The sequence below is a fragment of the Salmo trutta genome, chromosome 31, assembly GCF_901001165.1.
Source record: "Salmo trutta chromosome 31, fSalTru1.1, whole genome shotgun sequence".
Classification (NCBI taxonomy): domain Eukaryota; kingdom Metazoa; phylum Chordata; class Actinopteri; order Salmoniformes; family Salmonidae; genus Salmo; species Salmo trutta.
The window spans coordinates 31106596-31119013 of NC_042987.1; the positions used below are offsets into that span (position 1 = coordinate 31106596).

The 12418-nt window shown below is 41.5% G+C and overlaps 1 protein-coding gene across 4 annotated transcripts in view; it reads right to left on the reverse strand.

Moving 5' to 3' along the window:
- Nucleotides 1-9514, reverse strand: part of LOC115169941 (homer protein homolog 3) — a 30347-nt gene extending 20833 nt beyond the window's left edge. For 2 of the 4 annotated variants that reach the window (XM_029726089.1, XM_029726090.1), the window contains exons 1-3: nucleotides 7463-9514; nucleotides 7071-7119; nucleotides 618-774 (exon numbers count right to left, since the gene is read on the reverse strand). In XM_029726089.1, the coding sequence (XP_029581949.1) occupies nucleotides 618-774; nucleotides 7071-7093 (180 nt within the window). In that variant the 5' untranslated portion in view covers nucleotides 7094-7119; nucleotides 7463-9514. The remainder of the gene's footprint in view (nucleotides 1-617; nucleotides 775-7070; nucleotides 7120-7462) is intronic. The other 2 variants (XM_029726093.1, XM_029726092.1) reach the window with 1 other exon arrangement.
- Between the last annotated feature and the right edge of the window lie 2904 nt (nucleotides 9515-12418).

A 12418-nucleotide genomic window follows, 5' to 3' on the forward strand; every position in this document is an offset into this window, starting at 1 on the left:
CAGGTCCAGGCTGGCCTGTTACATATTCCAGACTCATATTTAGCTACTCTCTTTTCCAAGCTGGACTATGCTATATTGGCTAGAAAAAAATGATTGTGAACTTGAGACCATATTCTTAACCAACCCATTCAATCCTGTGAAAATCCCTCAAAAAGGATGTTTTCCCTTAAATCCCAGTTTTCAACAAGACTACACATTCACATAATTCAACCGTGACATGTGTTCATGTTCCAGAGAGTCAACCCACTACACAGTACAGGGTTTCCACTAATTGCCACAAAGACAAAGTCAAAATTGTCTATATCGTAAAAGTTCATTAAAATGAAAATGTGCTTTTTTAATTTTAAGGTTAGCTGTGTGGTTAAGTTTAGGGTTAAGGTTAGGTTGGTGACACTTAATTGGGGAGAACGGGCTCGTGGTAATGACTGGAGAGGAATCAGTGGAACGATATCAAATACATCAAACACATGGTTTCCAGGTGTTTGATGCCATTCCATTTGCTCTGTTCCGGACATTATTATGAGCCGTTAAAATCAAATTTTAAGAAGAGAAATGGTAAAAATAGGTGAGGTGGCTGTGGTATCTAGTGACGACCACAGTACAGCTGCATGGCTCACCTTCGTACCACCCACGCTGATGATGCGGTACACGTTCCTGTTGCCGTCGTAGAAGAAGGAGACGGTGACGGCATGCTTGCTGGCGGGGATCCAGTTCCTCTTGGTGTTTGGGTCGATCTGGAACACATGGGCCCTGGCACTGAAGATTGGCTGCTCCCTGGGGAAAGGCGTGGACATGGAGCTAAGCGCGTGAAGACAAATGGTGGCCAAGAGTTTCCTATTCCCTACAAAGCCCTGCAAATTTGAGTATGTGAAGACTAACGAAAAGACAACTTTGTTTCTGACTCACAAATCAAGATTTTTCTGAATAATTATTTTATTATTAGTGCAGTGGAAGAGTGACATTTCTTCCATTCTTTAAAATATTGAACACTGTTCACGAAACAAATTGACAATTCATACTTGCGGACAAACGTATTATATTCTAATCGAGTTTTACTGTTCATGTTCTGATGAATAAGAAATATTTGTAATTTATTTGTGCTTTCGGGGAGGAACGACAACCTCCTAATCCTCCCATAATGGGACACAGCTCCCATATTTGACTGGCTGCCATAATGCTACAGATATTGGTTTCACCTTTGGCAGCTCTCTCAATCCAACCCTAATTTGCCCGTGGTTGTGGTTGGCATAAGACTGTTGACTAAAAAGCTCTGAACCTTTGCCCAAGTCCCCTCCCCATCCCTTCTTCTGCCAGTGCGACCATGCTAAGTATCATAGATACGAGGTAAATATTTCAAAGCAACAATGTCACTGGTGTTCTAGTATGGTTTGGCAACTGTGGCATGGAAAATGTCAACCCAACCAAATCTGAATGACAACAGTGGAAATATCTCACACAGAGGGAGAGTTAAAGTCCAGTGACTGTATGGAGCAGAGCAGACAACAGATCATAACCTACCTAAGTCTAACCTATAAATTTTTTAAAAGTCATTCAAAAAGCCTTTGGATTACGTACACAGTCAAGTCAAAAGGATTATACCTTGACGCTACAGATTGATTGTTGCCCTTTTCACCCTCATCATATTCATTTCAAAGCTGTAGAAGCTATGCAGATCAGAAAATCCGCTGCAGTTAGAGGGTTGTTGGTACAAAGTAACCCAGTAAATGTCATAGCAACATGACATGGTCTTAGATGTCTGACGGTTTATTAAGTATGGATTAGCAGTAGTGGATGATTATAACAACATATGGTAGTGACGATCCTATCCATTTCGTTGGCTGATGAAAGCTAATAAGTAAAATAAATCTATCACAAATATCAACTAGAAAATTGATGGATGATTTATGACATGGCAAATACCAGGTCACAGTGCACATTAAGCTGTATCCAAATGAAACTCAAGTCTGACCTCTTCAGTGACACACAAATCCAGTGATGGAGGTAAGCAGACACACGATCATACAATATCTTTGATATTTAAATTAATTGGATTTAATCCTTGTTCTGATTCTATATGCCAGGATCTCTAAATCTCAGGAGTTTTGGTGTACCATTTTAGCTGCAAGAATTTGCTTACAATGACAACTATTGGTTGCCAGCTAGCCTGCATTATTACCTTCCATATCAAGACTTTGTCACATTAACCCTACTGCTAATAACAACTATCACCATCATAGCAGACTCACAGACACACTCACTCTCTCAAACACATGATGGGCTTGAGGAAGGAGACAGCAGAATTCTCAGTCTCATCACATGGTAATCCCCCTTTTGTCAGCTGACATGCTTAATAACCAGTTTCTATAAGGCAAGCAGAAACCCCAAGGCTCAGACAGACACTGATCAGAAGGTTGGCCAGACAGGGGACGGGAGCAGTACTGTGGAACAGAGGGTTGGCCAGACAGGGGACGGGAGCAGTACTGTGGAACAGAGGGTTGGCCAGACAGGGGACGGGAGCAGTACTGTGGAACAGAGGGTTGGCCAGACAGGGGACGGGAGCAGTACTGTGGAACAGAGGGTTGGCCAGACAGGGGACGGGAGCAGTACTGTGGAACAGAGGGTTGGCCAGACAGGGGACGGGAGCAGTACTGTGGAACAGAGGGTTGGCCAGACAGGGGACGGGAGCAGTACTGTGGAACAGAGGGTTGGCCAGACAGGGGACGGGAGCAGTACTGTGGAACAGAGGGTTGGCCAGACAGGGGACGGGAGCAGTACTGTGGAACAGAGGGTTGGCCAGACAGGGGACGGGAGCAGTACTGTGGAACAGAGGGTTAGCCAGACAGGGGACGGGAGCAGTACTGTGGAACAGAGGGTTGGCCAGACAGGGGACGGGAGCAGTACTGTGGAACAGAGGGTTGGCCAGACAGGGGACGGGAGCAGTACTGTGGAACAGAGGGTTGGCCAGACAGGGGACGGGAGCAGTACTGTGGAACAGAGGGTTGGCCAGACAGGGGACGGGAGCAGTACTGTGGAACAGAGGGTTGGCCAGACAGGGGACGGGAGCAGTACTGTGGAACAGAGGGTTGGCCAGACAGGGGACGGGAGCAGTACTGTGGAACAGAGGGTTGGCCAGACAGGGGACGGGAGCAGTACTGTGGAACAGAGGGTTGGCCAGACAGGGGACGGGAGCAGTACTGTGGAACAGAGGGTTGGCCAGACAGGGGACGGGAGCAGTACTGTGGAACAGAGGGTTGGCCAGACAGGGGACGGGAGCAGTACTGTGGAACAGAGGGTTGGCCAGACAGGGGACGGGAGCAGTACTGTGGAACAGAGGGTTGGCCAGACAGGGGACGGGAGCAGTACTGTGGAACAGAGGGTTGGCCAGACAGGGGACGGGAGCAGTACTGTGGAACAGAGGGTTGGCCAGACAGGGGACGGGAGCAGTACTGTGGAACAGAGGGTTGGCCAGACAGGGGACGGGAGCAGTACTGTGGAACAGAGTCAGCAAGATAGGCTATAGAGTTTGGCAAACTCACATTGAGACATGAAAATGTAAAAGCTATCATGTTGGTACTTGGTACCAATGCTTCCCAATCATTAGCTTACATATGATGCAATTTACTGACATTGTTGGGTTAAACTAAAATGCCTCTCTCTACGGTAAAGCTATTTCCATCGTGGAGCATTTGGTACCTTAGTAGAAGCAATTTGAATATCAAACTCACACAAATTATGAATACACAACTATACACTTACCTCTTACCGTAAAATGTGCTAATTATGTTGGCAGCCATTTAGAAAAAGTTATCCAGGTCACACCACCACACGCGATATCATTGAAAAGCGCAGAATGTCCTCTCAAAGGAAGAAAACACAGTGGCATGTATGGCCTCAAAGAGAAGGGCCATGAGAGACCTGAGGAAATGCGTCATGTTTTAGACGATTGTCTCTCTGTGGAAGCTAACTGGATAACTTCTCTCTTTCCAGGATCCGCTATTCATCCTTCATGTTAAACAGATGGACATGGCTTAGTATGATGTGGTGTTGTGTGTACATATGCTACACACACGATCAGGGTTCGAATTATACATCCACTCTCGGGGTGTCGAAAATATTTGACCATTTTGGGAGGGGCTCACATTGATATTTCAATTATTATAAGAGGGCCTTGTTATGGGGTGCCCAGCCTCTCTGTAATTTTAACCCTGCACACAGTTAGAAAATATTGATTGGTTTAATTATACTGCATATGCTCCAGCGGTTAAATAGGTGAGCAGAATTCCACCATGATAGGACATAGCAAGAAGATCCTATTTCAGATAATTAAAATACTACATATTCTGGCAATGGAAATTCCACAACACTGCTTTATCGATAAATGCATTACCCAATAATCTATTACGGTTTACAACTGCTTTAATTCATGTTATTTAATGTACCCTTATTGTAGAAGTGTTATCACTCACACTATCCATTTCTAATTGGTTATTACTGTTTATTACTCTACACACTGTAAACAGAATAATTTACATGGATGCTCTTCTAGAGGAGATACTGGGGCACACAGCACTGGGAGAACTTCTCTCCTTGATTTAGTACAGCAATAATAGGTCAGGGCCTCAGAGTTATTTCAGAAATGTACTGCTCAAATAAGGTAGTGGTGCTCTCTGCAGTACCACTAACATCATGTGGGATAAACAGATAAACAGCACAAAAACTAACTGGTTTACTTTGAAAATCAAGTTTGAAACCACTTAATATCAATAAAAGATCAATAAACAATATAGCTAGTGTGATACTGTTATTAGATGCAAATCAACATCACATCAAAACGTTGATATGTAATTCCAGAGCCATACTACATACAGTCGGAAGTTTAATTACACTTAGCATGGAGTCATTAAAACTCGTTTTTCAACCACTCCACAAATTTCCTGTTAACAAACTATAGTTTTGGCAAGTCGGTTAGGACATCTACATTGTGCATGACACAAGTAATTTTTCCAACAATTGTTTACAGACAGATTATTTCACTTATAATTCACTGTATCACAATTCCAGTGGGTCAGAAGTTTACATACACTAAGTTGACTGTGCCTTTAAACAGCTTGGAAAATTCCAGAAAATGATGTCATGGCTTTAGAAGCATCTGATAGGCTAATTGACATCATTTGAGTCAATTGGAGGTGTACCTGTGGATGTATTTCAAGGCCTACCTTCAAACTCAGTGCCTCTTTGCTTGACATCATGGAAAAATCAAAAGAAATTAGCCAAGACCTCAGAAAAAAAATTGTAGACCTCCACAAGTCTGGTTCATCCTTCGGAGCAATTTCCAAACGCCTGAAGGTACTATGTTCATCTGTACAAGCAATAGTATGCAAGTATAAACACCAAGGGACCACGCAGCCGTCATACCGCTCAGGAAGGAGACGCGTTCTGTCTCCTAGAGATGAACGTACTTTGGTGCGAAAAGTGCAAATCAATCCCAGAACAACACCAAAGGACCTTGTGAAGATGCTGGAGGAAACAGGTACAAAGTATCTATATCCACAGTAAGTGGAGTCCTATATCGACATAACCTGAAATGCCGCTCAGCAAGAAAGAAGCCACTGCTCCAAAACCGCCATAAAAAAGCCAGACTACGGTTTGCAACTGCACATGGAGACAAAGATCATACTTTTTGGAGGAATGTCCTCTGGTCTGATGAAACAAAAATAGAACTCTTTGGTCATAATGATCATTGTTATGTTTGGAGGAAAAAGTGGGAGGCTTGCAAGCCAAAGAACACCATCCCAACCGTGAAGCACAGGGGTGGCAGCATCATGTTGTGGGGGTGCTTTGCTGCAGGAGGGACTGGTGCACTTCACAAAATAGATGGCATCATGAGGAAGGAAAATGATGTGGATATATTGAAGCAACAGCTCACGACATCAGTCAGGAAGTTAAAGCTTGGTCGCAAATGGGTCTTCCAAATGGACAATGACCCCAAGCATACTTCCAAAGTTGTGGAAAAATGGCTTAAGGACAACAAAGTCAAGGTATTGGAGTGGCCATCACAAAGCCCTGACCTCAAACCTATAGAAAATATTAGGGCAGAACTGAAAAAATGTGTGCGAGCATGGAGGCCTACAAACCTGACTCAGTTACACCAGCTCTGTGAGGAGGAATGGGTCGAAATTCATCCAACTTATTGTGGGAAGCTTGTGGAAGGCTACCTGAAACACTTGATCCAAGTTAAACAATTTAACGTCAATGCTACCAAATACTAATTGAGTGTATGTAAACTTCTGACCCACTGGGAATGTGATGAAAGAAATAAAAGCTGAAATAAATCATTCTTAGTAAAATTATTCTGACATTTCACATTTTTTAAAGAAAGTGGTGATCCTAACTGACCTAAGACAGGGAATTTTTACTAGGGTTAAATGTCAGGAATTGTGAAAAATTGAGTTTAAATGTATTTGGCTAAGGTGTATGTAAACTTCCCACTTCAACTGTACTTGCTTTAATGATCAGACATCCACACACTATTATTACATGAACAATCCATAGGACACAAGAGACTACTGTCAAGAATAGAGTGGCCAATATAGTCTTGAGGTTAGAACGTTGGGCCAGTAACTGAACGGTCGTTGGTTCAAATTCTGCGTCTGAAAAGGTGAAAACCTGTTGCTGTGCTCTTGAGAAGTTAACCTCAATTTCTCCAGGGGACCTGGACAATGGTGAGACTGGATGTGACCCCACTCCTTGCGGGTGTCTCAGGGAGTTGGGATATATAACAGAAAAAAAAACATTTCCATTACACACTTGTACAAGTGTGTAACAGAACAGATGTAAGTCCCCCCCCCCCCCCCACACACACAAATTATTATTCTCTCTCTTGTCCTGTAAAAGAAGAGGTCCTGTTTGCATCCCAAGGTCATTACACAAAGATTTTTACTGCCAACTGTCAAATGTTGTGATGGATCTCTTAATTTGGACTATGTAGTCAATATGCCTCAACTGAAACAAGGACACAGACAGAAGGGGCTATTGAGTAGGTGCTCTGGGTCAATATAACAACAACTCACCTTTCTCGATGTTGCGGATACATCTTATAAGGCAGCAGAGGTTTGCTTTCTATGGAAGAAAGAAATTAGCACACACTGACTGCGTACACCAAGATGTTTTCATACAAATAGGTTTTAACATTAATACACAACTGGACTAGAAAATAACAATTATGATAGATCCAAGTGTTCAAGGTGCCCTCGCTGCTTTTCAATGTATCATTAGAAATGTATAGGTACCCTACCTCAAGAACAAGGTACCCCAATATTAAAAAGCATTGTCCTGAGCTTTTGAGATATGGTCCCGACTGACTGCAGCATAGCCTCAACTTTTCTCTCATAGCAACAGTCATTTACCAGCGTCCAATGCAATGAGTCAGTGAGAGTTGAATAGAGTTACTCGAGACACTCACCCCATTTCGTTGTAAAATATGAATACGATCTATTGGTCGAGCTGCAATGTGGGCTCCTTTATGTTGAACACTGGAGCTGTAATCCTTCCTCTTATTTGTGTCAGTATAGGGATGCTTCCGTATACCACCGGAATTGCACTGCAAAGGGCAAGAATTGGCTATGAATACTGTGGACATTCGCTGTCAATAAAATTATATGCGCTCTGTCCCTTCACTTGAAAAAGCTTGCCACGACGTCGGACATCGATGCCATCACGAAACTGGAGCAATGTGTATCATTGGCCACTGTCCGGCAGTCCATCGTGTGTAGATTTCTCAGTTTTTCTTACTGACTGCACTTCAGTAACCTTGTTGTAACGCAGTTCCCCGCGAAGCTCAGGTTATATTCCTCTTGAAGGTGCAATGTGTGAGTGAAAAGCGTGCAGTCTTCTACACTGGTTACCAAGTATGGCTTGGCATGAGCTACTTTTTTTATTGGTTACATTTCATATCCAGACACCAGCTGCGCGCCGTGCAGCGCTCTATGGCTACAATTTGCTCCAGTTGGGGTTTCAGCCCGTCTACATACACCACCACCTGCTGGTTACCGTTTGGTACTGGGTCAAATTACGCTTATTCTAACACCGACAAAACTCACTACAGTAGTTCAGAGTCAATTTCACGGTTGACCATTAGCAAATAGATTAGGCGTAATAAACACTAACCAACCTGTATTTAATTTTCACATACCTCACATTAAAACAAATTCCTTGGGCTCACAAGGACACAATACTGCAGCCCCATGTAAGCATGAGATTAGGGCCGCCCAGCCCAGATGTGAAGTCTATGAGCTCAGTGCTAGTAGTCGAGTTAATCATAATTCCTGTCATTTATAAAAACAAGTTGAATTGTCCATCACTTAAAATGAGTGAAAAGAAACCTTTATTTTTTTCAAAGATGTTACAAGGATGACATTTCAGTGAGAGTATAACAAGACCAAATAACTAGATAATCATAATCAAGCAATTTCCTATAAGAAACATCACTTCACTCCAAAGTAAAACCCAGCAGAAACAAATAATGAAAATAAATAATACTAGGATGACACCAGCTATGGGGGGAGAAAGAGGACAAATCTAGACTATTGTGTCCTAATTGAAGGTTCTTTGCATTCCGAAATCCCTGCACCCCATGAGACACTCAAGAGTGGTGTTTTGTTTGAACTATATTTGAAGATGAGCAAAGATCAGTTACCATTTGTAGTGGACCAATATTTAATCTACTTGAACTCATTTCATACGCTAACCATTTAGTTTTATTGCAGCAGCAGTTTATTTTCTCTTCAGTAGTTCCCCTTTTGAAACAATAGGCTAATTTCATAAATATACATGAATGTTTAGTGATGAAACCTGATAATTGAGGTGTATTATCGAACAGCACATGCACTGGTTGTCAGATAAGGAACGCTGTCAGAAATATCACATTTTCATAATTTATCTGGAGGGATGTAGTTAAGGTCTAGAAGATATGGATATCTGCAGATCTTTTTGGTAGGTACAAACACATCTTAAAATGTATTTCCGCAGGTGTTCATAACAGAAAATGTTTAACCACATTGGCATATGACAATGACTTCTGAAAATCATAGCCTAACACAACTCAGCAAAATGACATGAAAATGATTGTCAGATGACACTATCACACATGGAATGGAGGGTACCGTAATGAATCATGAGTGATGGTTACATACAATTCAGAATTACAGAGTGAAAGATTTCAGACCTAAAACTCAACACGGCTGGGAAGTGACAAGTAGGATTAACACAAAATACTGCTTTTACACGTGAGAAATTTTACCATCAATGATACAAATTACAGTGCCGTCAGAAAGTAATCACACCGCTTGCCTTTTTCCACATTTTCTTGTGTTGTAGCCTGGTTTGAAAATATATTAAAATTGAGATTGTGTCACTGGCCTACATACAATTCCCCATGTCAAAGTGGATTTATTTTTAAAAAATTATACAAAATAATAAAAAATGAAAAGCTGAAATGTCTTGAGTAAATAAGTATTCAACCCCTTTGTTGAAGACTAAATATGTTCAGGAGTAAAAATCACTGTGTGCAATAATAGTGTTTATCATCTCTGTACCCCACACATACAGATCATTGTAAGGGCTCTCAGTTGAGCAGTGAATTTCAAGCGCAGATTCAACCATAAAGACCAGGGGAGGTTTTCCAATGTCTCGCAAAGAAGGGCACCTATTGGTAGATGGGTCAAAAAATTAAATAAGCAGAAATTGAATATCCCTTTGAGCATGGTGAAGTTAATAATTGCACACTTTGGATGGTGTATCAATACACCCAGTCACTACAAAGATGCAGGCGACCTTCCTAACTCAGATGCCGGAGAGGAAGGAAACCATTCAGGGATTTCACCGTGAGACTAATGGTGACTTTAAAACAGTTACAGAGTTTAATGGCTGTGATAGGAGAAATCCATCCTCAGTTCGACATTGTAGTTACGCACAATACTAACCTAAATGACTGAGTGAAAAAAATGAAGCCTGTACAGAATTAAAAATATCACAAAACATGCATCCTGTTTGCAATAAGGCACTAAAGTAAAACTGCAAAAAAATGTGGTAAAGAAATGAACTTCGTCCCGAATACAAAGCGTTGTATTTGGGGCAAATCCAATACAACACATTACTGAGTACCACTCTCCATATTTTCAAGCATGGTGGTGGCTGCATTATGTTATGGGTATGCTTGTCATCAACAAAGAATAAGGACGTTTTTGGGGGATAAAAATGTACAATAGAGTTAAGAACATGCCAAATCAAAGAGGAAAACCTGGTTCAGTCTTCTTTCCAACAGACACCGGGAGCCTAATTCACCTTTCAGCAGGACAATAACCTAAAACACAAGGCCAAATATACACTGGGGTTTGCTTACTAAAATGACATTGAATGTTCCGGAGCTTTGACTTTAAATGAGCTTGAAAATCTATGACAAGACTTGAAAATGGCTGTCTAGCCATGATCAACAACCAACTTGACAGAGGTTGAGAATTTTAAAAGTAATGTACAAATATTGTATAATTCAAGTTAGTCCTAAATATTTCTAAAACTAAAAACATTGTATTTGGGACACTAAACGTCAACTAAATCTTGTAATGAATAATATGGAATTTTAGCAAGTTGAGGAGACTGCTTGGAGTAACCCTGGATTGTAAACTGTCATGGTCAAAACATGTTGATGCAATGGGACCTAAGATGGGGAGAGGTCTGTCTTCTTAACTATCAACAAGGCAGGTCCTACAGACCCTAGTTGCGTCTCACCTGGACTACTGTTAAGTCGTGTTCCACAAAGAAGGATTTACAATTGGCTCAGAACAGTGCAACATGGGTGGCCCTTAAATGTACACAGAGAGCTAACAATAATATGCATGTCAATCTCTCATGGCTCAAAGTAGAGAGATTGACTTCATCACTACTTGTTTTTGTGAGAAGTATTGACATGCTGAATGCACACTCATGCATATCCCACAAGACATGCCACCAGAGGTCTCTTCACAATCCCAAAATCCAGAACAGACTACACAGTACTACATAGAGTCATGACTACATGGAACTCTATTTATATCAGGTAACTGATGTAAGCAGTAGAATCAGATTTAAAAAACAGAAAAATACACCTTAAGGAACAGTGGGGACTGTACACATGGATGTTGTATTGTAGATATATGGTAGTAGAGTAGTGGCTTGAGGGGACACACTTAATGTGTTAAAAGTGTTATGAAATGTAATGTCATGTAATATTTTAAATTGTATATTACTGCCTTAATGTTTCTGGAACCCAGGAACTGATGGGGATCCTTAATTAATACAATAGAAATACAACAAAATGGAATAAGAGGTATGAATACTTTCTGAAGGCACTGTGCATCAATAATGATTATCCATGTGACAGGGTAGGTCTACTACATGTTTGAAGATGTATGTATTGGTAGTTTTATCAAAACTAAAAGGACATTCAAAAGGGGAAAGTAAAATTTCAACTTCAACTGGAAAAAAGGGTTCTCGCAATCTACGACATACATCATTTTTTGCTCCAAAGGGGGGGATGTGGTAGGCTCGAAAACCCGACCCTAGGCAACACAGTGACTAAGGTCTGGTTTAAAGTATGGACTCTTGGCATAATGGAACTACGTCACTACTTTATCCGCTTAAATAAAATAAAAAAATAGTAGCTAGAGATCACAGAAGTTATTTTTAATGAGTGCATTTAGCAAGTGTCTAGTTTGCATAAACTACCTTCAATAAAACCACTGCAAAGATTTTTCCTACAAACTTTGGTTTAGAATCGCAACGTTCTGGCATGTCTGCCTCATTGTTTGTTGGGAGAGTCCCCGGAAAATAATTTTTTCTCCTTACACAACATGACCAAAAGTATGTGGACACCTGCTCATCATTACAAAATCATGGGCATTAATATGGAGTTGGTCCCCCCCTTTGCTGCTATAACAGCCTCCTCTCTCCCTGTAGCTCAGCTGGTAGAGCATGGTGTTTGCAACGCATGGTGTTTGCAACGCCAGGGTTGTGGGTTCGATTCCCACGGGGGGCCAGTATGAAAAAAAAAAAAAAAAAATAATGAAATGTAAGTCGCTCTGGATAAGAGCGTCTGCTAAATGACTAAAATGTAAATGTAAAAATGTTCTGGAAAGGTTTGCTTGGAACATTCCTGCGGTGACTTGCTTCCATTCAGGCACAAGAGCATTAGTGAGGTCCGGCACTGATGTTGGCATTTAGGCGTGGCTCGCAGTTGGCGTTCCAATTCATCCCAAAGGTGTTCGATGGGGTTGAGGTCAGGGCTCTGTGCAGGCCAGTCAAGTTCTTCCACACTGATCAACAAACTATTTCTGAATGGATCTCGCTTTGTGCACATGGACATTGTCATGCTGTTGCCACGAAG